This window comes from Osmerus mordax, chromosome 13 (assembly GCF_038355195.1).
Source record: "Osmerus mordax isolate fOsmMor3 chromosome 13, fOsmMor3.pri, whole genome shotgun sequence".
Taxonomy (NCBI): domain Eukaryota; kingdom Metazoa; phylum Chordata; class Actinopteri; order Osmeriformes; family Osmeridae; genus Osmerus; species Osmerus mordax.
Window position 1 is genome coordinate 8,959,958 of NC_090062.1, and position 23,527 is coordinate 8,983,484.

Genomic DNA, 23,527 nt, shown 5'->3' on the forward strand with positions numbered 1-23,527 from the left:
GTTCCACTGAGCATCATGCTAAATGTTCTGTCCAGAGTGTTCCCACAGACACACTGACACAAACAGCAAATGTTTACTCCTCGACAGGTCTGCAAACGCCTTTGTAAACCGAGATTTGAGAACAAATCGTTTTAACAAATCGAGGAGACAAAGCGTTTGCTGACCTGTCGAGGAGTCAGGTGGCTGAGCGGTTCGGGAAGCGGGCTTGTAATCAGAAGGTTGCCAGTTCAATTCCCGGCCGTGCCAGATGACGTTGTGTCCTTGGGCAAGACACTTAACCCTACTTGCCTCGGGGGGAATGTCCCTGTACTTACTGTAAGTCGCTCTGGATAAGAGCGTCTGCTAAATGGCTAAATGGAAATAAATGGAAATGGAGTAAACATTTGGTTTCTTATATACTACAACAATACGTGGGAAGATCACAAATCAAACACGTCGAATCTGGAGCAGACGCCATGTTGTCAGAGCAATCAGCTGCACTTGCACTGGTGACGTCACTACATCTGTTAGGCAACATATCAACAACATCAATTCATCTTCTGTCTGCTTCAGATACTTCTTTAAAACGGGAAGCGATTGCGGGGCGTTTGCGGACCTGTGCAGAAACCATATTTGGTTGTTTTAGTTTTTTGGGGGGCAACTTAGGCTACTTTGTTGCCGAGCAGATGCCACGTTGTTAAGGTCAATGGCTACATCTCCAAGGCAACAGCTTGTTGCTAGGTCCATAAAACCGTTTATTTACCTCTGCGAACTTTCAGGAGGTATATAAACGGTATTATTAACTTTTGAGAACGTCTTCTGGACCAATAGGAACAGCGTATTGGTCCAATTATTACACTAGTATATAAGAAACACACACACATCATCCCTAACATGACCCCGCCCTGCTCTCCTTCACCTTTTGGGCTTGAGTTCACATCTCTGTCTCACAAATATGAAGAGATGTGCTATTGTATGCTAGCCTAGTCCTGGGAAAGACCAGGTAGAGACCAGCAAATCAAAAGGTATTTTCAACAAAAAGTCATATGTATACGACATCTGCTGGATTATTGAATTATTAGCATGTTTTAAATGTATTAGTGGCAGTAATTGCTGTTTAATAACACCACCAGGGTAGCTTGACACGTTAGATCTGCTGATGAAGGGAGGACTGGTGAGGGGATGAAAGTGGTGCTCTTGGTATGTTCTTGCCATAAGAGAAGTGTACTGTTGTAAACCTCCCCTCCCACTAACCCCTAAAAGCAGACAACAACATGAATAAGAAATACATAGCACTGACCAGATGAGAGTAGTTTTGTCACTTCTTTCCTAAGCTTCTTTCAAAACTTAAACACACCAAACCTGACAAGCACACTATCCTTTAAGCTTAAAGAAGTCTGTGAATCCAAATATAGAACCTAAATTGCAGTCCAGGGCAATTTTGCTGACATTCCACAATCGTGTGCAATGTAGGTTAACTTAGTTGCAAACAGATGTGGGAGTGTGGAAAACAAAACGACTAAAAAGAGACCTTGAAGGACCTCATCACACAATAGAAGGTACCCAGTTGATATCTAGTAAACCTGCTACCCTTTCCCCGGATCATGAGGGTGTGATAAACTGCTTCTTATTGTTTTTCATTGTTTGCTTGGCATTATAATCAGTTACAGTATGTCATCAACACATACAACTGTGTTTTGTAGTCAGCTATACATCTTGTCGCTATCATATATACATATATACAGCGCATAATTACTGTGGGAAGTTATAGTTTGGAATGTATCTATAACCAGGTATAATCTCTGTAACTGATGCTAATTGCATCATTGTGAAAACTGTAATTGCTTTCCACCGAGAGGGAGCTGCATTACATTAGCTCCTCAGCCTTAAGTATTTTGCACCTGAAGCCATATTCAGAATCAGAATCAGAATGGGATTTATTCGCCATGAAAGTTTGCACAGACAAGGAATTTGCTTTGGCAGGAAGGTGCATACAATAAACATATACCTAAAATTTAAATATGTGGACTATCTATACTAAGGGTACATAAACTAGCAGTATTAAGTGGGATTAGAATAGAATTAAATATACAATAAAATAAAATATAAGTTGCCGTAAATTACAATATAAAAATACAAATATTACAAAAAATACAAATGTACAAGATACCATTTTGTAATGCAGTGCAAAAAGCAGTTTGTTTTAAGCAAGAAGTCATTAGAGTCAGTGTGGTCCCTTGGCCTTGTTGAAGAGGCCAACAGCGGAAGGGAAGAAACTGTTTTTGTGGCGTGAGGTATTGGTCCTGATGGACTGCAGCCTTCTGCCGGAGGGGAGTGACTGAAACAGGGAGTGTCCAGGGTGGGAGGAGTCGGCCACAATCTTCCTCGCTCGCCTCAGGGTCCTCGAGGTGTGCAGGTCCTCGAGGGTAGGCAGATTGCAGCCAATCACCTTCTCAGCAGTGCGGATGATACGCTGCAGTCTGCTCTTGTCCTTGGCAGTGGCAGCAGCGTACCAGACGGTGATGGAGGAGGTGAGGATGGACTCAATGATGGCAAAGCAATATGTTAATATCAGATAGTGTAGCTACTGTACTGTCTACTCTTACACACTGGAAGAAACAGTACAAAAGTGGAAAGTAAACACAGGGAAAAGCTACAGCAAATGAAAAAGAAACGTAATTCTTCCTTACTACTGCTAAATGAGTAAATGTACTACTTCTAGGATAGGTTTTTCTCTTTCTACTCTTGTAACTGGAAACTGCATCAGTCAGGTGTACTCCCCTCTCTCTTTCCACTTTCTTTCTCTCTCTGTCCCCATCTCTGTCTCCATTTCTGTCTCCATTTCTCTTCCTCTCTTTTCGTACCAAATGAATGCTCTGAGATTGGGTCTTGGTGCCAAAATTGTCTATTCAGTAGAGCTGGAGCCGCTTGCACTTTGTGTTGTGACCTCGATTGATAAAAATGATGACAAGCGAGTGACTGACATTCAGACTTGCTGAAAAGTCGACCTCGGGGGGCCTCCAAAAACGTATTGTATCCAGAATAGCTTTTTGACTAAAACGGAAACCAAGCCATACATATTTTTTTTTTAAAGGAAGACTACTGAAACTCTGGCTGATTGACTGTATTCTTACTGTTGTTTTCACATCCGGAAGGGTTGTGGGCCCATCTTAGACCTGTAAGTTGATAAATGACACAAGGTGTCATGGTAACTCAGTCAGGTTGAGTGGGATGTGTGTGTGTGTGGGGGGGGGTTCCACACAATCCCATTAGACTGGATCCTAGCAGGCCCAGAGGAAACACGGTGGACAGAATTGGAGGCAGCCTGTGTTGCATGATGACCTGTAATCACCAGCAACGCCCCAACCTCCCTGTGTTCTCTCCACCCACCTCCCTCACCACCACTGTGGTGTTTGTGTGTGCAGTGATAAGTTGAAATCAATGGCGGGTGGTGTGGAGGTACTGGTATGGGGTCGGGGAAATTGATCGGGAAGAGCTGAAATCAGACCCTTTTCGATTTGTTGTTTTTTGTGTGCGCCGATGAAAATGGTGTGCATCCGACCTCTGCAGACTGAGGCCTATCAGCATGGTGTGACCTACCTGCTGTTCCCCATATGCACCTTACCATCTTCACTATTTGTTTTCCACCGTTCCATTTGAAAATGTCACAAGAGTTGTTAGCTTGGCTCTTTCTTCATTTTGAATGCACGTCCATATCCCAAACAACTGCACCAGCTCTCATGTTCAGTATTTACTCCATAGCGACTTCTTTCCAGTTCGTCATCGACAAACAATTAGTGGTTCTTTCAAGGTTGTTATCTGCTAGTTTTAGAAAAAACTTAAAACCTACTTCTCCCAATCTGCTCTGGGCCTGGGCACACCCTCGCACACAGACGCACACACAGACGCACATGCCATCCAGGATCCTGGCTGCTGGTTTTGGACGTCAGCAGTCCCCGGAGTGTGCTATCAGGTGTTCCCTCCCGCTGCTGAATGGCGGAAAGCGCCACGCGACCCAAAAACAGGCCTCTTCCTCTATATGCCGTAGGTCACCTGACCCCCCGATAGGCCTTTGCCCAGAAAGGGGTGGCGCAGATCGTTTTCAGCTTCCTATTTCCTGGCCAAGCCAAACCACCCCGCTCCCACCCTCCCCCGTGGCGTCACCCGTTCACCCACTCCCTACACACAAACACGGAAAATATATTTTTGGACCCACACTCCAGCGGACCCTGCCGGGACCACATAGCATGATATCTGCTCCACTTTACAGCCCGACCCAGGGAGTTGGCTAGCCAGTCACGCAGACTACCCACAAACCACAAGGGGTTACTCTTCCAGCTACACAAACATTCCATTTCACCTCTTCACCCTATCTTTGGGGGAGAATGCCAGTGTGACAAACACACAGTCGGTGCCAGAAGCACCCGTGGAGACCACATGTATGCACATGTTCACTCGAGCTCGCCATATTTACCTTTATTTAACTTATACACTAGCTATGGCTCCCACACACCAACATCCCTTACTGTTCACACAAATTGCCACGTTAAAGGGGGATTCAGCTTGTCGGACCTAGGTAATAGGAAGATGGAAAGCACGGTTGGAAGATTCAGGGAAGCATACAGCTTACAGACATCTTTCTTAGAGTCCATCCCTCACTTCGGGCTTTTTCCACGCAAGCGGGCATGCACACTTGATGGATGAGACCCTGATTTCCCACGAGTGAGCTCGTCGCAACACGAGAGAGCGATGTGGCCCAAACGGCGTATATCAAAAACATGGACACACGCCTTCATTTGCATATCAGTCTTTCTCGCCACAGCTGGTGTTCATGTTCAAGAGCTAGGGGGAAGGGGGGAAAGAGGGCTGCTACAACACACATAATCAAATTACCCTCCAGTGGATAGGGAGTATAATGCAAGCGCATGCTCAGAAGCGTTCACACGCTTGCTCGTACAGGCTGTTGATTAGGGATGGGTCCCCAACACCAGATTCAATTACCATCAAAGCTTGTTCTTATTTGAGTCTTATTTGTGTTATATATTTATATATAAACTTTGGAATTGTGTGTGTGTGGAGGTCCAGTGGGACCTAACTGGTCACTAGCAGACTTGTGTTCATGTCTTCGGTCTGTGGAGGGAAACACACTGAGGTTATGACCGGATGCAGAGCCTTTTGAGGGTTAGGCTGGGAGTTTATGTTGTGGATTTAGTTGGTGGTGGAGGAGATAAGGTTGTCCCAGTAATAAAAGGGGACTTACTCTGTGACCCTTGAGGGATGGGTTTATGTTCAGCTCTGCCAGGGGGCTTCCAGCTCTCTGGTAGGGGAGTGGCTAGATCTGAGTCCCCTCCACGGGGTGCCATCTCTCCTCCTCCACCAGATGATCCCTTATATTCGACCCCCCCATTATGATAATATTACACATACATGACACAGATGATGCCCCCTTCATGGTCCATTGGGGGTCCTAATCCAACTTTACCATGCTGAGACCCCTACTCCAAATGACAAACACACACTTACTCACACACACACTCTCTCACACACACATACTCACACACACACACTCTCACACACACTTTTCCACCCCCCGGCCCTCCTCCCCACCACCTCCCATGGCACATAAAGCCCCCCAGTTCTCTCTGATGTGCTCCGCCTCTTGGCCCCCTCTAGTCCTTTATCTCCTCAGCCAGTTCCCTTAAACACACAAACACACACCACTGATATACACACCTAAGCCCCTCAAAACCTTTCTGAATCTTTTATCTAATTTCCAGTGCACCTATAATAGCTTTGGTTTCCACTCTCTGGTACCAGATGCTACACATAGAATGTAGAGCTATTTGGCTCATGGTCCGCTGTTCTTATTTGTGATGGTCAAGTGACAGTGAAAGCTGGCAGTGCAGCACCAGCTTGTCTAATAGGATGTAAGACTCCATGCCACAGCCAGAATAGGGCTATCAAGCCCTGAATAGCTTCTTTCACTTGGTCTTGGTGTCCTACCAAAGCAGTGTTCCAGAAAATATGTTTGTGACTGTTGACCAAGAAAAGTCTAAAAGTATAGCCTGAAAATGCAACACTCTGTTTAGACACCACAGACTACTTTTTTCTGTGTGTCTCATTTGTGTGCTGAACTTACCCAGTTCAAGGATTTCATTCTGATTTCTCACCCTAACCCTGGCTGTCTTAGAGGCTGTCTTTTTTTAAGAATACATTTGGAGTCACTCCACCCTTTGGGTAATGTGTCTTGTAGAGTCTGTCACACAGAATCGTATGCCTTTCCTGCACGCCCATCTGAAAAGACAAGTCCTCCTCCAGGGCCAGCTTAATAAGCGATGGGTTACTCTTGGCCCCAGCCAGGGACCAACGGTGTCCCCCAACGAAGGAGCAGCGTTGGGGCAACCGGACCTACGCCGGAAGCAAGGGACCCTGGAGATGTATCAAAAGAACAAACAACAGATGTATTTTGATCTGCCTCTCTCCCCTCCCTCTGACTATCTGTCTCTCTATCTGTCTCTCACTCTCCCAACCTAGCATTGTCTCATCCTCCAAACATCTGTCCCCCTTACAGACTTCCTACTTTTTATCAGAACATCAAGCGGGCTGCTCAGTAATGCCACAAGCTTTCGGGGTTCTCATTCTTCTGATTGTATCTCAGAAGACCAAGGGACAGAATGTGCCCTGTAGAACAGACATGTCACAATGTTTCCGCTGTGCTCTTGACAACCAAACAGAGGCAATAGCAGCATGCTGTTGCACAGAAAATACATTTTGGCATAACCATAGAAGTATCATGAAGGACTCCCATGCATTGATATCATATACAAGTTGTACTGCAGCTTGTATATGGGCCAAATTATTAGCCTTTGAAGTAACTTTCTTGACCTTGTCTAAGGGCATTTTTAATTTAGATCATCATCATGTCATCTTTGTCTCTCGCCCACTTCCTTCTGGCATGATCTTGTTTTCTGTCCTTCTTCTTACCGTCTCTCCTCCCTCTTTCCCTCCCCCAGATAAAAGCGCTTGTTCAGTAATAAGCCATTTGCGGAATGGTGCGCTTCGACTCAACCTACATTACAATTACTGATGCGGACGCACAAATAAAGACTTCCATTTTGCCATTACATGAGTTTGGCAGAGACGTTAGGGTTGGTAAGGACAGTAGTCCCAGCAATGGATGATATAGTCATCGGTCCATGGGCAGAGTACCTTGGTTCATTTGTAATGTTTAGTGAGGTAAGTATCCTGTGCGTGTGCGCAGTGACGAGATGTAGGAGGACTTGATAGCGTCACAGTTTCCCTCACTAGTGAACAAAGTGGCATTTTATTCAGGCAGGTACTGTAGGGCACTCTGCACTCTGCAATGGAAAGTTGAATATAATTTCACTTGTTTGATCTATTTCTGGAACTCTGAGAAGTGTGGTAGCTGGTGAAGAACTTGAATACATTTAATTCTGTCCTTAAGGTCCCCCTTTAAAAAATGTCCATCATTATTAAGATAAACATTTTATCATGCATCTTGTCACTTCACAATTTCACATAGGCAGTTGCCAGAATCATTATGTAGATAGAGAATAGCTTTCCTCATTAGGCCCCAATGTCACCCATTCATTACCTATGTCACGCATCCTAATGATACAATTAATCCTCTATTAATAGCGCAGGCAGGTGAAGTCAGAGCCAGCCTTACTGTTACTGTCGACGGCCGCTGCTAGCCAGATGGATTGTGACAAAGGAGACAGAAATGCTCTCAGCACTAGTGTAGTGCCACTGACCAACATTTTGGTCACAGTGTAGTCCCTGTGCCCAGTGTGCCAACCGTTCTTCTGGCGTGGTGCCCAGTGCCGGCGGCCATCGGGCAGGAGGCAGCTTTTTACTCCCCTCTGTCTGGGGAGCAGCCAGTCTCCTCTCTTTTTATTCATTCATTCCTTCCGTGACACGGGCCAATTTGCCGGCGGCTCAGGCTGCCACAAAGGTGATCCCCATAGAAGAGTCCGGAACAACACGAGGTGTTGAGAGGAGGTGAGGAGAGGCAGGAGGAAGGGGTGGTATAAGAAGGGAGGAAGGGAGGCAGGTAGTGGTATAGGAAGGGAGGCAGGCAGAGGAAGGGAGGGAGTTTGACTGTTCTGCACCTCTCTTTCACCAACCGTCTCTGGAGGAGGGGATCCCTCACTGAATTGCTCCTCCTAAGGTTTCCTCCCAAAAGTCTAAAATTAGTTTTTTTCTCTAGTTTTTGTCTTCCTTTAGGGTTTAGGTCGGTTAAGGGGCATTTGTATGGGCGTATGTGAAGCCCTGATGTTCATGTGAAACGGGTTTTGTTATTTAAAGACTACTAAAAAAAAATATTTGGCTTGGTGGAATGGCATTCCTGTATTTTGCTACTAACTTAGCTTCTCTGTCTTCGACAGCCACTAACACTAACTGGTTATTCAAGTTGTCTGTGTGACTGTCTGTGTGACTGTCTGTGTGACTGTCTGTGTGACTGTCTGTGTGACTGTCTGTGTGACTGTCTGTGTGACTGTCTGTGTGACTGTCTGTGTGACTGTCAGTGTGACCATGTCCGTCTATGAGTGGGTATGGTACTGTAGCTGGAGTTATGAAACTTCATCAGCATTGAGGTTGTCTGTCTGTTGACACGCTTTGTAAATCTGGAAGATGGATTCATCTGTGTGTGTGCTTTTAGAAAGTGTCACCTGATCCTATGTTACTCAATTCAACAGTTCCAATACCCAATGTTCCAAGATTGCAGAGACGTAAATACCTCTTAGTTTCCAGCCAAATTTCTCACCATGGCCAACACACCATGCTCTCTCACAAGTCATTTCCTTTAACCTCGTTCAGTTAGGAAGTAGAAAGCAAACCTATCCCACATGTAGCTTCAAGTAGCTGACAAAACATAACCAATAACATATTTTGCATTCCTGTATCTGGACTGTGGAATTTGACAATAAAGTGCATAAAGATATTATGCACCATGTTGCACATAGGATTAACTGATTCTATGATAGGCCTGGTTGTAGGGCTGTAAAATGATATAATTTCCTTCTTTTATTTAGTAAAGAAATCTAAAATTGATATTCATAGACAGTGTTGAATTGTGTTATTTCTGTGATGCTGCTGCAACTCCTGCCATCCCCTTAGACATGTTTGCCATAGATTCTGCATGTTAGTCTCCCATGTATTGTGCTTTTCTGCGTGTTGAGTAACCCAGTTGTAGTTATAAGTGTTTTATTTGTGATTTCTTGTCATGCCGAAAAAGTCCTTTTTCGTTACGTTGTTGTTATTTTGTTTTTTCTTCTGTTCCTTTTGTTCCTTTTGTTTTTTTGTTTCGCTGTCATTTCCCATTCCCTCCAACCCCTCTCTGTCTCTCATTCCCTGTTCCTTTTGAACACCCTCACGCTCCACTCTTCATCCCTCCATCTGTCTCCCTCTCTCCTCCCCTGTCTTTATAACTTCCTCTGGGCTGCCCCCCTCTCCACCCACCCACCCACCCACCCACCACCACTTGAACACGTCTTCCCCTTTCCTGCACCCAAAGACGTAGCCCTTCCCTCCCCTCTTCCCCCCTCACTGACTCCTGACACTACTGACCATGTAACGCCAGGCTCCGGAGGCGCTGCCGCCCCCGCCGGCCCCGCCCCCTCCGCCCCCCGAGACGTCGTGGCCTCGCTGGTCTCCACCCGCTTCATCAAGCTCACCTGGCGCCCGCCGGCCGAGCCGCACGGAGACGAGCTCACCTACTCTGTCTACTACAGCCAGGAGGGTACCAGCAGGTAAGAGCACTTCCACCCCCCAAAATGTCCACCCCACTTGCAACTTTATTCAAGATCCCATCCAAGTCATTGAGAGGATCATGCTAGCACTAGCATGTGTTTACCATGCAGCATTTGCTGGTACCAAGATGTGTTTCATGTACCGTGTTGGCTGCATGTTTCTCAGGGAGCGGATCTTGAACACCAGTCGACCAGGCGAGATGCAAGTGACCATCCAGAGCCTGATGCCTGATTCCAAGTACAAGTTCAGGGTGGTAGCGCACAACAGGAATGGTCTGGGGGAGACTTCAGCCGTACTCAAGGTGGCCACCCAGGCTGAAGGTGAGGCAACGCACACACACACCTACATAAATATGCATTTGCATATTCACACAAATAAGACACACCAAGGTAAATATAGGCACACGTACAGGTAAAATATTTATATGCATATACACTCTCAAATGTCTGAAACGCACACATGCAGACACACCTCCATGCACACACACACACCCACACACACACCCGGCTGTCAGTGCATCAAGTCCCAGACCACCCCACTGCACCTCAGAGGGGTACAGTTCTCATCTGAGCTGTGGAAAACACATTAAACCAATGTTGTTTAGTTGCTTATATTTGTTCATCTGTGTGTGTGTGTGTCTGTGTGTGTTCTCACACAACCTCCCTCTGTGAACCAAGGCTGAGGAGGGGATGTGGACAGAAATTGAATTCCTCTTCTTTTTTTCCTCTTTCCTTTCCAAATAACTCAAAAGGGCACTCACTCACACATTCCTGTTTACTACTAGCACACACTATCTCTTATTAGGTGGTTCTAACTGGAAACACAAATACAATTTTGACTTATTATTATTTTATCCCTCTCTATTTCTGTTTGAAAATGGGATGATGAAAAGGTTTCCCCCGTACGCACAGCGGAGGTGTGTGGCCCATTCATTTATCTGTCTGTCTGCTCAGGCCTCAACTCAATCTCAATCTGTTTCTGGGTCAGTCTGCATTTCCCCACAATTGTCCTTGGTGCTTGGCGGGCACATACACACGTTAATGTGTTCCAGCGGGAGTCCTAACTACCTGCAGGGTGTGAAGAGTGGGCGGGCAGTGCACTGCAGTATGTCTCTGTCAGTGTCTGAATGCTGTGCGGGTGTGCGTTAGTGTTATGAATGAGGGCTCTAACTGACTGTTCACCTGCATCCAAATACCAGCCCTAGACTCACCGCTCAGCCCTATATCTCTTCCCCTCAGAGAGAGGGCCTTACATACTGTATGCACACACACAGAGACTGGACATGAGGGCACACAGGAATGAGCACACACACACCTACTTGACAAATGAGGCCTTTCAAACACTGCCAGACCCACCTGCAGCTTCGCTCTGTGCTCTCACTTACACACGGTACCACTCGTTTTCTATGAAACATACACACCTCTCTAACTTGCGCACACGCACACACACACACACTCCTTCACCCTCAGAGACAGCAGTGCTGCCTCTCCAGCGTACGTATGATGACCTCAGCACCTGCCACTGTACAAGTGTTGCTACACCTTGATGGTTGCCATCAGAGCCGCTAATTAAATGTAACCATTCATTCCCCTGAAGAGCAAAAAAGAAATGCTCCATGCACCCGCTCAACCCTTCCACCACTTTATTATTATTTTTTGCCTGGCTCGCTCAGCTTATCCGAGGTAATTAGGTAAAATCTTCAAATAAATGTCCCCATCAGTGATGCATGGCCGCATCTTTCCGACTCCCGTGCGCAACAACGGAATGCTAAAGGGAATTTGCGGGCTGTGAATGCGTGTCAGAGAATGCCACATGCATCTGGCTGTTCCTATGGGAAGACCCGGGCGGCAACATTCCAAAATGGCTGCCCGGTTATGGCTCAAATGTCTACACCCATGTTCATTTTACACATGTTGACTTCCTCCTGCCTTTTTTCTCCATTTCGCAGTTCAAGTCCCTGGCCCTTCCCCCAACCTACAGGTCGTATCAACCATGCCCTCATCCACCACACTGAGCTGGAATATGCCCCTCACGGGCAATGGAGAGATCCTTACCTACAAGCTGTACTACATGGACAAGGCCTCTGGCATCGAGCAGGTGGGATGGGAAAGCTTGTTATGTGTGTATCCATAAGCGTTTGTAAAATCTCAATGTTCTAATGAATATTAATGCTAACTAAACTAGTGGATTTCGGTAACATGCCTAAAATGTGGTTAGGGTTAATGTGTGTGTGTGTATATGCAGGGGTTTCTACTCCTGTACTAGTATAATAGTGGTGGTATAGTATTCACTAGCAAGATTTCCTTGCACTACCCCATCCCAGTCATATCGATGCCACATGTGCGAAATCAACAATTGTGAACCACTAGTTACCCGATCATACTAGTTACACAGTATGACTGGGTAACCAGTAGGACTGTGTAATTAGTATGACTGGGTAACCAGTAGGACTGTGTAATTAGTATGACTGGGTAACCAGTAGGACTGTGTAACCAGTGAGACTGGGTTACCAATGAGACTGTGTAACCAGTAGGACTGGGTAACCAGTGGGACTGTGTAACCAGTAGGACTGGGTAACCAGTGTGACTGGGTAACCAGTAGGACTGGGTAACCAGTAGGACTGTGCAGCATGGCATTAAAGAGCCTTTAATATTATAATGGATGAAATGTCAGAGGCAATGATGCCTCAGTTCCCTGGAGGACACGGAGAGAGAAAAGGTGGGAGAGAGAGTTAAAGTAGAGAGATAATGATAAAGAAAAGGGAGACGGGGAAGAGGGAGCGTAGCAGAGAAGGTGAGAGAATGAAAGAGGAGGGGAGATAGTGGGAGGAAGGACTGACGAGGAGGGAAGGGATGGAAGGACCTGATATTCTCCTCTCTGGTGTCTGACAGACAGGGATGGAACAAAGGGGCAGAGCAGAGTGCATGCTGACTACTGGCCTCCTAGAAGCCTCTCAATTATTTAAGGATATGGGAAATATTCAGGAAGTGATGTGTTGTCTATAGGGGGAAGCTGTCATATTCAGGGTACCTTACCTGGGACCAAAGGTGAATGTAGTTCCTTTGGTTGCTGATGAGCTTTCCCACATGGACTTGACTTTTTTGTGTCACTTTAGTGAACAAGAGGTGAATGCCAGTCGCTTGTTTCCAGTTGGTGTCTGTGTGTATGGAAAGCCAATTATAATGATCATCTATTTCTCTCTCACTCACTCAATCTCTCTCTAACTCTCTCACTCTCGCGCACGCTCACTCTATCTATCTTTCTCTCTCTCTCACACACACACACACACACACTCTCTTTCCCAGGACGTTGACATTGGGACCCTGTCCTACACCATCACAGGCCTGAAGAAGTACACCGAATACAGTTTTCGGGTGGTGGCTTACAACAAGCACGGCCCGGGAGTGTCCACTAACGACGTGAGCGTCCGGACTCTGTCTGATGGTGAGCGGAGAGGCCACACCAGGACTGAGCTTCCAATGCAAAGTCCTTTTTTTGTGTCTGTGAATGCAGAGCCTAGTTTTACAATAGTAGTATTGGTAGGTGGCTGAGCGGTTAGAGAATCGGGCTAGTAATCAGAAGGTCGCTGGTTCAATTCCCGGCTGTGTCAAATGACGTTGTGTCCTTGGGCAAGGCACTTCACCCTACTTGCCTGGGGGGAATGTTCCTGTACTTACTGCAAGTCGCTCTGGATAAGAGCATCTGCTAAATGTAAATGTATATTTGTTGCGATACACACAAACACTGTGTACACTATTACACTCTTTACACGCTTTTTCAGTGTGAACCCTCTGATGAGACTTGACCTCTTATCCACTCTTTCTGCTCCTTACTCTCCAGTTCCCAGTGCTCCGCCTCAGAATCTCACTCTGGAGGTCCAGAACTCAAAGGTAAGACCCTGCTTACAAGGAAGGCCTTGGTTAAAACCTCAAAGAGATTCAGTTTGTCACTTTCCATGTGTTGAATTGACACTTCACAAAGACGTTTCCAATACTACGAGGCCAGGTTGTTTCTCGGGTTTGATATTCTCTTTTATAGCCTGCCCTTCGACATCATACTTTTAATTTCAGAACACAATGCTCTCCTGCTTCGTTATTGTGCATTAACAGCATTTGTTACGCACTTGCAATTCATTGCCTGTGGCTTGAGTAGATTGTATAAACTGGAATCTCATACTGGAGAAATCTGGCAACCCACGAGCCAATTTTGGGGTAATCTAGCTTCAATTTGACACGCTCTCTTTTTATCCACAAATCCCACCCCTTCTCACCTTCTCTTGTGATTTCCAAAGGTCAATCAAACACATGTGTTTTTGAGAAGGGAATGATGGGAGAGGGGCAGGAAACAAGGCTAACGAGGTAAACCAGAGTGTGTTATAAGAAAAAAGGAAATAAACTAATTGAACACACTTAGCGCCAATTTAATTTGCACTATTCCCTTGACTCGGGTGGTGAAGAGTGCGTGTCTATGTCTGTGTGTGTTTCTCTCTCTCTCTCTCTCTCTCTCTCTCTCTCTCTCTCTCTCTCTCTCTCTCTCTCTCTCTCTCTGGGTGCGACAGTGTGGTAGCGTTAATTAACTTTTCTCACATGCCGAGTTAGCCACCCCCCATCACACACACATACACGCAACTTCAACCCCCCCACCCCCCCCACAGTGCACTGCAAGCCCGCCAACTGAGGACCCGCATTCATCTCTCTCTATACCTCCTTAGCCCTGCAGGGACCCCCCACCCTCTGCAAACACGCACACACACACACACCCCTCACAAGGACTCCTCAACTCATATTTATTATCTATGCATGTGTTCCCTCACACTCAGATAGTATCTATGACACATCACCTTCTACCGCAGGGGTGGGGAATCTTTTTTCTGCCAAGGGCCATTTGGATATTTATAAAATCATTCGGGGGCCGTACAGAATTATCAACTTAAAAATGTGCCTGCTATATTTGGTCAAACATTTAATTTACTCACCCCTAATGTGATGGCTGGAACTGCTTCTCTTTGGTGAGGTTTGTGATGTTAGCTGGCACGGATGCAGCCTGCTTTGACTAGGGGTGCATCGAACATTTCTTGGGGGGTATCATGATTACGGAAAGGGATCGTATTATTTTTTATATTGCTACAACCTTTGAGACTGCTTATCGATCTGAGTGTTAATCAGGCGCGGAGCCATACGTTGTAACGTGTTCCAACAACGTGTTCTGGGTTTGATTTGCTAGAAAGGAATTCCACACTTAATGCGAGCGCTCAGAGCGTGCAAGCGAAATTTTTTGGTACATTGGTACGCAACGCTGCGCGCCTCCACGGTCCTCTTCCACATATTAAAATAGTGCTGCTGCCAACGCACAATTGCACAGTGCATCTGAATGGGCGTTGACCAGTGTGACGCTAAGTCACATAATATCCATTTACATCGTCTGCACACAGGTCGGCAGGTGTGACAATCAATCTCAGGTTACACTAGCACCTTTAGAATTGGGTATGCCACATACCGGTAGTCATTTAGAAAGGGTTCAAGGCACATCCCTGGCTATGCTGTAGAAGTAACCCTTAACTCCTCATACAGTAATGTAGGTAGTTAAAAGCTGATTGTTAATGGAGTTACAATAGTCTGTCTTTCGTCCTGAATTATGTTGGCCAACAACAAGCATGATGTCTCTCTTAAATTTTCCTAAAAGGTTTTCTGTGTTTGGTATCTTATCTGATCTTACAGTGCGTCTCGAGGGTACCAGTGATTTTGTTATTTCCCCCTCTCATATTTATTTGGGTGTGTGTTTACTCCCCCCCCTCCTTCCCAGAGCATCATGGTCCGCTGGCAGCCCCCACCCCCTGGCACCCAGAATGGGGAGATTACCGGCTACAAGATCCGTTACCGGAAAGGCTCCAGGAAGAGCGAAGCGGCTGAGACCACCAGAGGCACACAGCTCTCCCAGCTCATCGAAGGTAATGACCCTTCACCCTGGGTTAGCCAAAACTACTGGAGCCAATGTACACGATCATGGTAATCACAAGACATGAATATTCATAACGAAGCTGGGAAAGATGCAGACTTCCAAGTGTGTCCCAGTTAAGCCAGATAAGGGTAGTGTCCTTTTTTGTAACCAGAAATTGTGCCAAATGGTGCTTTTTTTCTAACCAGGGTGCAAATCTATAAGGAACGACTTTTGTATGTCTCTTTGCTGGAATATCGTTGATGCCTAGAGTTTGGACACTTGTTGATTTTAGTCATTGTCTGGCATTAAGTGTTAAAAAAAAGTATGTTTCTGATCCACACTGTTTTCAAAATCCAACATAATTACTACCTCCTCCAAGGAGTCTCTCTCTATCTCCAAATGTACAGTGGAATTTAGTCTCTCACCGGGGATTCTTAAGCGATGGCGATGCATACTAAATTAGTAATCTCAGCAACTTTTTAGCGTGTGCGTGTAGGGAGGGAGGGTCCAGTCTCAAACTGTGAGCCACTATCAAAGAGAATATGACTTAAAAGTCATTTTTGGTTTCATTCAGAGGGTGAAATGGAGGGGGCGTTTGTTGGTCTAAAGACATTTAGCTGGAATGTTTTAGCCTCCAGGGCTGCGTGTGGCTTTGCGGTTCTCCACACCCAGCCTTTGGGACGCCCCGGAGAGGATAGAGAGTGCGAGAGCAGATAGATGGATTAGCATTTAGCGTACAAACAGCAGCAAAATCCAACAGTTATGAGGAACTTGCATAGCAATTGGAAGCAGTGTTTTTTTTTTATGACAGCGGGTGTTCCCTCAATTTTTTATTCCGAAGTTGCAAACCCATCCCCATCCCCTTTGGCAACAGAGAAGTTGCCTCAAAAGATTGAAACGATGTCTACTACCGAGAATGTGTAAAAAAATCTAAATAAATCATCAGGGCAATTCATGACTTGTAAAGCACCCCTTATGGACATTTACTCTCCCAAAACATGCTGATCAATGACCAGAAAGTTGCTTCTCTATTTTAAAATGTATATCGAACCGAGGATAAAATATATTGTTGTGCCACGACAAGCACAGCCTCAGGACAGAGTTATGGATTTTTTCCTCACTCACACCCAAGAAATATCCAGCCGTCTTTCCCCCAAAATTGTGACTTTTAAATAACAATTATCTACTGCTGTCGTTGATGCTTGTCGTGTGAATAAAAAAAGAATCCAGTAGTGTTTTAGTCGTGGAAATTTAATTCTGCCTGCTCATAGCACCTGTGGGTATCATAATGGTTCTGATTCACATATCCAGAAGGCTAATAAGATCTTGCAAGTGATGTCTTTTTGAGTATTTGTTGTTTTTTTGAGTATCGTATTTTTGAGGAAGTTGATGTTATTGGAAAGGACAGTTGTTTTCACTATACAGTTCATCTCCTCCAGCCAACAGTTAGGGACAGTTGATATAATGGCTCCTCTTTGTGTGTGCGTGTGTTATTGTGTGTGTGTATGGTGTGCATGTGTGTGTCTCTTCAGGTCTGGAGCGAGGGACAGAGTACACTTTCAGAGTATCGGCCATCACAGTGAACGGAACTGGACCCGCCACAGAGTGGACCACAGCTGAGACGTTTGAGAGCGACCTGGATGGTAAGGAGGAACTCTCCCTCTGCGCATCACTTCCTTCCCCTCAGACAGCCCTTTCAAGACCAGTTGCACTTTTAAAAGTAAAACACCCTGTTTTGAATACTATTCTACTGAGTTTTGTACTGGCCAAAGTTGGTTTACTGAATTCACAACGTTTTATTGGTTCCAGTTAAAACAACCTTAATTGGTGTCTGGGAGAATATGGTTTAAATGCCAGAGGAGAGTGCTTCGAGGACTGGCCTGCAGTGGGTGCTCGAATTAGTCTAAGGCACTTCAAGTTTTTTATTGTCAGGTGCAGGGGTGACACAAGGTCAGACTGGGTACTGAAATTCTTGGGACAAGACCTGGCATAACATAACATATAAGTACTAAGAACATAGATTACATCTATGATAATCTAAAATAGAATAGAAATAAAATAATAATAAACCTAAATATAAAAAATAGTATGCAATATACAGTACAATATACTAGACCTCTAATACACATAATGACCTATATACTAACCTTTTAGACTTAACTAACCTAGGACGAGACCTATACTAACGTAAGACTCCAAGACCTAAGACTTGGAGCCAAACCACTAATACTCTGACTCTTATCTGGTCATCTTATTTCAGCGTATGGCACATCTCAACCCATTTAAGCTGTGATCCTTATTTTAATTTATTGTGTGTCTGTGGTTGTCTGTGTGCCGTCCCCCCCCCTCTCCAAATCTAGAGTCCAGGGTGCCGGACATCCCCAGCTCCCTGCATGTGCGTCCGCTGGTGAACAGCATCGTGGTGAGCTGGACCCCGCCAGAGAACCAGGACATTGTGGTTCGTGGCTACACCATCGGCTACGGTATCGGCAGCCCCCATGCACAGACCATCAAGGTGGACTACAAGCAGCGCTACTACAGCATTGAGAACTTAGGTAGGTACTCCCTAGACGCTTTTTATTTTGAAGATTATCCCCATTTTGAGTGTTGTCTTGTGCCGGCTCCTGTATGTTTGTACATGTGTGGAGTCGATGGGCAGTACTGTCGAGTAGATATGCTCACTGGGGAGGCTTTGGAGTCGTAACCCCTAATATGCTCATTAAAACAGTGGGGGAAGGCAGAGTTGCTTAGCTTAAATATGTGCATAATTGTAGTTTTCCATCAAAATTACAATGAGAAAGAAATAATTGTGTTTAAATATTCACCCTGGCCAATAGAATGATTGTGAAAGGAGTCTCAAGAGCCTGGCCCTGGTTAGCTTGATAACTAATTTCACACACTCTTTCGTGTCTGCTTTCTTTATCGACGTCTCTCTCTCCCTCTCTTTCTTCTTCTCTCCCTTCTTCTCTCTCTCCTTCCATGCATCAGACCCCAGCTCCCACTATGTGATAACCCTGAAGGCCTTCAACAACGTTGGGGAGGGCATCCCTGTGTACGAGAGCGCTATCACCAGGCCACAGTCAGGTAGAACACACAGCCATGCACACACACACACACACACACACACAAACTGCAGACACCTTTCATACTGTACTACTGCATTCATGTCTACTTCATATGGAATTAGCAGTAATGATACCGTTTTTAAATGTAGAAGGCATTGTTTGCTTCCCCACTATCAATACCACATCAATGGAACATTATCTCCATTACAAATTTCTGTACCAATGGCATTGCCTGTCACATTTTCAATACTGGGTCCCTGGTTGGATTTCTTCTCTTCAGGTATCAAGGTTTTCTATCCTTCTCTACTCAATGTTGATCAATCTTTCAGCTTGGATTGGACTTTCAATCAGAGCTCGTAAAATAGCATACCAAACCTATTTTCCCTTGAAAAGTGCCAGCTGCACTTTAAGTATTCCTTAATATTCTATTTTATATTTTGAGAGGAGCCCCATAACTTCTCTTAAGAAGTGCTTCAAGCTTTGGCTTTCTTACATTTCTCTCAGCATCATTATATGTCAGCCTGACAGAGAGAGCATGGGCCATTGTTTAAAGTAACTTAGAGTTTGTCCTTTGTACTTTGTTACAAGTCTCTAAATACTGGTTAGATTAAGTGGAGATTTGGTCTAGTTTTACATCTTTAGTTTTGTTTTTGAGTTCCTTGAATGGTACTCTTTGTAATGGATATATTTAGGTCAAACATTGCTAACAATAAAAGTGTCCTCAGCCCTTTCTCCTTCAGGATTATCTGGTTTTGTGTGACGAGACCGCCAATATATAATTCCCGTGGATAGGCTTCCTGTTGACAATTAGTGTCAGACTTCAAGTTAGAACCCCCCAAAACTCAGCCAAGCTGCTTTTCTCAGCCAAGTTCACTCAAAGTTTGACACTGCACACACACACACTTTGTTAGACGTTAACTTCTTACCCCCCTCGGCGCCCCTATGGGCAGACTGTAAGCGTGTTCCACGCCCCCCTACTATCTTTCCTGAGCCAGCCCCCCATCGCCATCCCCTGTCTGTCTGTGCTACACTATACCAGCATGCAGTCCTGTGAAGAGGGGACAGGATGCCGGAAGGCTGTGGATTGCGTCAAAATAGTCTGTACACACAACCCAAACTGCAACTGCGCTGTAGAACAACGCACAAGTTGTCATACACCATCCCTCTCTCCTTCTCTCTCACACACACCCCCTGCTGTGGCTTTGGCAACCCCTTTTGTCAGATCAAGTATTTCCCTTTCCCAGCCAAACCTAAGCCCACCACCCTAGTGTGCTCCTTCCCCACCACTTTGTTCATTAGATGAGAACGTTCGGATTCAAAAAGTCAAGTTGACCCAGATACATTTCTCCCTGAAAAGAAAATGGGAATGCTTGGAAAGTGAGCGACGGTTTTTTATTTTTATATATTTTTTTGCTTCAATCACAACAGTTAAAAAAGCGGGAGTTGATAGTGTATTGGTGGAATCTGCATCCAAGTGAGAGATCAGATGTCTCAGAAAGTGACTGTATGGTGTGCTTCAAACTTCTTGGTGCTGCTAAACCCGAGTACACAGTTAGTCCACAGACCTGAGGACTTATTCTCCATTCCCCTTTGACACACTGAGCTGGCAAAGCCTGGCAAAACCGTGCCAACCTGAAACCACTTTTCCCCCTTCTGCTACTTATTTCTTGGATTGTCTCAGTGTTCAACACACTTGTGCTTACACACACACATACACACACAAATACACACACACACAGGCCAGCAAATAATGAGCCCGGCCCTGCATAATGATGTGTAAAACGGAGGGTTCGGCAATTGACCAGAACCTTTCTCTCATTACCGCTGGACCACGGTTGGAATCTGTAGAGCAGAGACGGCAGTCAGTTGGCGAGAAGTGTAGCGTAACCATGACTGAGCCTTCTTGAAGCATTTAACCAGCAACGTGGCACCCCGAACCAGGAAATCACGTGTTCTTGCATTTACATTTACATTTAGTCATTTAGCAGACGCTCTTATCCAGAGCGACTTACAGTAAGTACAGGGACATTCCCCCGAGGCAAGTAGGGTGAAGTGCCTTGCCCAAGGCACTTCACCAACTGGCATGACCGGGAATCGAACTGGCAACCTTCGGATTACTAGCCCGACTCCCTCACCGCTCAGCCAACTGACTCCCTCCCATTTCTCTCACACAAACTCACACAGAAACACACACACACTGCAGAGTTTACACATTCTGCAATTGTGTGCTCATAGCCTTGAAGGCACCATGGATATGTATTCAACGTGATTCTGTTGTAAATTATGTCAGCTTCATAACCACAGTGTCCTTTACAACAACAAAAATGGATAAGCTTGGGAAACAGAACCACTCAATAAGAAACTTCTGGATCAGAACACACGTAAACACAGGTTTAAGGTTAAAGTTCAAGACCAAGGCAGCAAAACCTTTATAGGTTGCGTTTTTTTTATATAGGATACATGAAAGAAGCAATGTTGCCCACCTTTTTTTCCAACACATTCATGCAACAATGGACACATATAAGAGGATAAGGGCCATCTGACACACTCACGACTCATGTTGTGAAGGTGCAGCCTGTGCTGCACTTGTCCCTGACCTTGTGCTCCCAGCATTTTCAAGTTAGTAAAAAAAAAAACATGTTCTTAGCCAATGTCTTATTTTATGCTCCTATCCCTCACACACATTTTTGTAATGTGAAGCTATTTGCGTTCTGACAATGTGGCAAAAACATGATTTTAGTTTCACGTTTCAGGTGTTTTTCTTCCTTCCTACCAATGTATTTGTGTGTGTGTGTGTGTTTTTCCTTGAAAGACTCAGTAAATGATAATGTGGGGGACTCTAGAAGCCCTATTTGAGCTATATGCTTTCATTTCCAATGAATCTAATATTGCTCTTGGCCAGTTTCAATTTTATAATAGAGCACAGCACTGGCTCCCAAAAAGTGCTACTTGGAAACGTTTGTAACAATAGAAGAACCCACTGGAAAAAATCTTAATCTAGGAATGTTTTTTAATCAGAAATAATCATTTACAGTTCTGTTTTCCCCATATGGTTCTTGTGTCCCTTTACATTACAAATAAAAAAGATGGTGCTTATGAAGTATGAAGGGTTCAAACATGAATTCACTCTAGTGACTATACTCCTGTGCATCTTCTTTCTAGTTCTCTCTAGTCATCTTTGGAATGGTTCACTGTCCTTGACTCTGTTTTACTAGTTGGGATGTAGAAAAACCCCAACCTTCTGTATAGATTCTCAGTCTATGTAGATCCAGCAATGTCTGATGTTTCTAATAGAATATTCTCTCTTTCTTTTCACCCTTCCCAATCCCATGCTCGTTGTACTCCTTTTTCCTCTCCTTCTCCCTCCCTTTTCCCTTCATACCAAACTCATTAACATAATATATCCCTTACATTTGACATGCATGTGCTTTCTCTCCGATTCCACCCTGCCCCTCCCTCCACGCCCCCCCGCCCCCCTTTAATACCATTCGCATTATTGTTTTGTCCGTTCAACCTCATACCTGTGTTAACTGCTCGCAGAACCCATAGACCCTGACGTTGATTTGATTGAATTCTTCCATCCTCCATACACGCCAGTACCAGACCCCACCCCCATGCTGCCCCCCGTCGGCGTTCAGGCCTCTGTGCTGAGCCACGACACCATCAAGGTCACCTGGGCTGACAACTCACTGCCCAAGAACCAGAAGATCACTGACGCCCGCTACTACACCGTGCGCTGGAAGACCAACATCCCTGCCAACACCAAGATGAAGGTATGGTGCCCAAGTGAACCGCGTTTCCCCCTGCTTACTGGACAGTAGCTGTCTAGGGAGTGGGTTGGTAAATGCTGGTACATTCTACTGTATAATGAGACCATCAAGGCTCTTAATTTAGGAGGGGGAAAGTCACATCTGAATGTGTGGAATATACTGTAGATGTGGTGTTTATGGATAAATACTTCCCTTTGATTATAAACTAATTGGATACAAAAAAAAATTCTGTTAAAATCCCAGGTTTACAAGATAAGAGACAAGCACAGTGAGGCTCACCCTAAAATAGGGTGTGTGAGACAGATTTAGTGTTGATTTAGCCAGCTCTAGCCCAATTAAGATCATTACCCATCTCCAAGTACAAGATTGATGTTTCTGTGTATTTGTTGTGCATGCATGTGTGAGCACGTGTGTATGTGCACACACCAGTGAGCAGAGCCCAGATAAAGGGCTGCATTTGATCATAAATTATTCAACAAGGACAAGACAAACTGAGAGCTGGGGGAAGGAAAGGGGAAACCTGACAGTGCATTTTGAATATGCTCAATTCTCACACACAAGTCTGATCTATCAAACAACCCCCTCGTATAGCGGACACACAACCTTCTGTTATTCAATAGTCTCACATTGCCACTAAAGTCTCCAATGGGCTATAAAAGGCTGCATTGTTTTATTCCTTTGATACAGCTCGGACGCTTGACCACAGGCAAACTATTAATCTTATGTTTATTTTGAATTTTTATTTTATTTGTTATCCTTCATATGTCATTGTGTGGCATTGTGTGATTAGCTTCTTAACTCCAGGAAGTTAAACGCTAGCTTGATGAAAACCTAACCGTCTGAAGGATTTGCAGGGATTTCCACAATTTACTGGACTCGATCAACCCTGTTGTTTGTTTGCCATGTTCCAGTTCGACATCGTTGTTTTTCACCTTGTTTATTCATTGGGTTTACCACCTTGTCCAGAGTGGATAGAGAATAGACTAGACAAACCGTTGTATT

The 23,527-nt window shown here is 45.0% G+C and overlaps 1 protein-coding gene across 1 annotated transcript in view; it reads left to right on the forward strand.

Moving 5' to 3' along the window:
• The window catches only part of neo1a (neogenin 1a), a 113,829-nt gene that overhangs the window by 81,128 nt on the left and 9,174 nt on the right, over window positions 1–23,527 (forward strand). Inside the window, exons 8-17 of the mRNA XM_067249025.1 lie at window positions 9,593–9,752; window positions 9,919–10,073; window positions 11,702–11,850; window positions 13,059–13,197; window positions 13,594–13,643; window positions 15,556–15,700; window positions 17,223–17,333; window positions 18,051–18,245; window positions 18,679–18,774; window positions 22,353–22,528. Coding sequence (XP_067105126.1) covers window positions 9,593–9,752; window positions 9,919–10,073; window positions 11,702–11,850; window positions 13,059–13,197; window positions 13,594–13,643; window positions 15,556–15,700; window positions 17,223–17,333; window positions 18,051–18,245; window positions 18,679–18,774; window positions 22,353–22,528 — 1,376 coding nt within the window. The remainder of the gene's footprint in view (window positions 1–9,592; window positions 9,753–9,918; window positions 10,074–11,701; window positions 11,851–13,058; window positions 13,198–13,593; window positions 13,644–15,555; window positions 15,701–17,222; window positions 17,334–18,050; window positions 18,246–18,678; window positions 18,775–22,352; window positions 22,529–23,527) is intronic.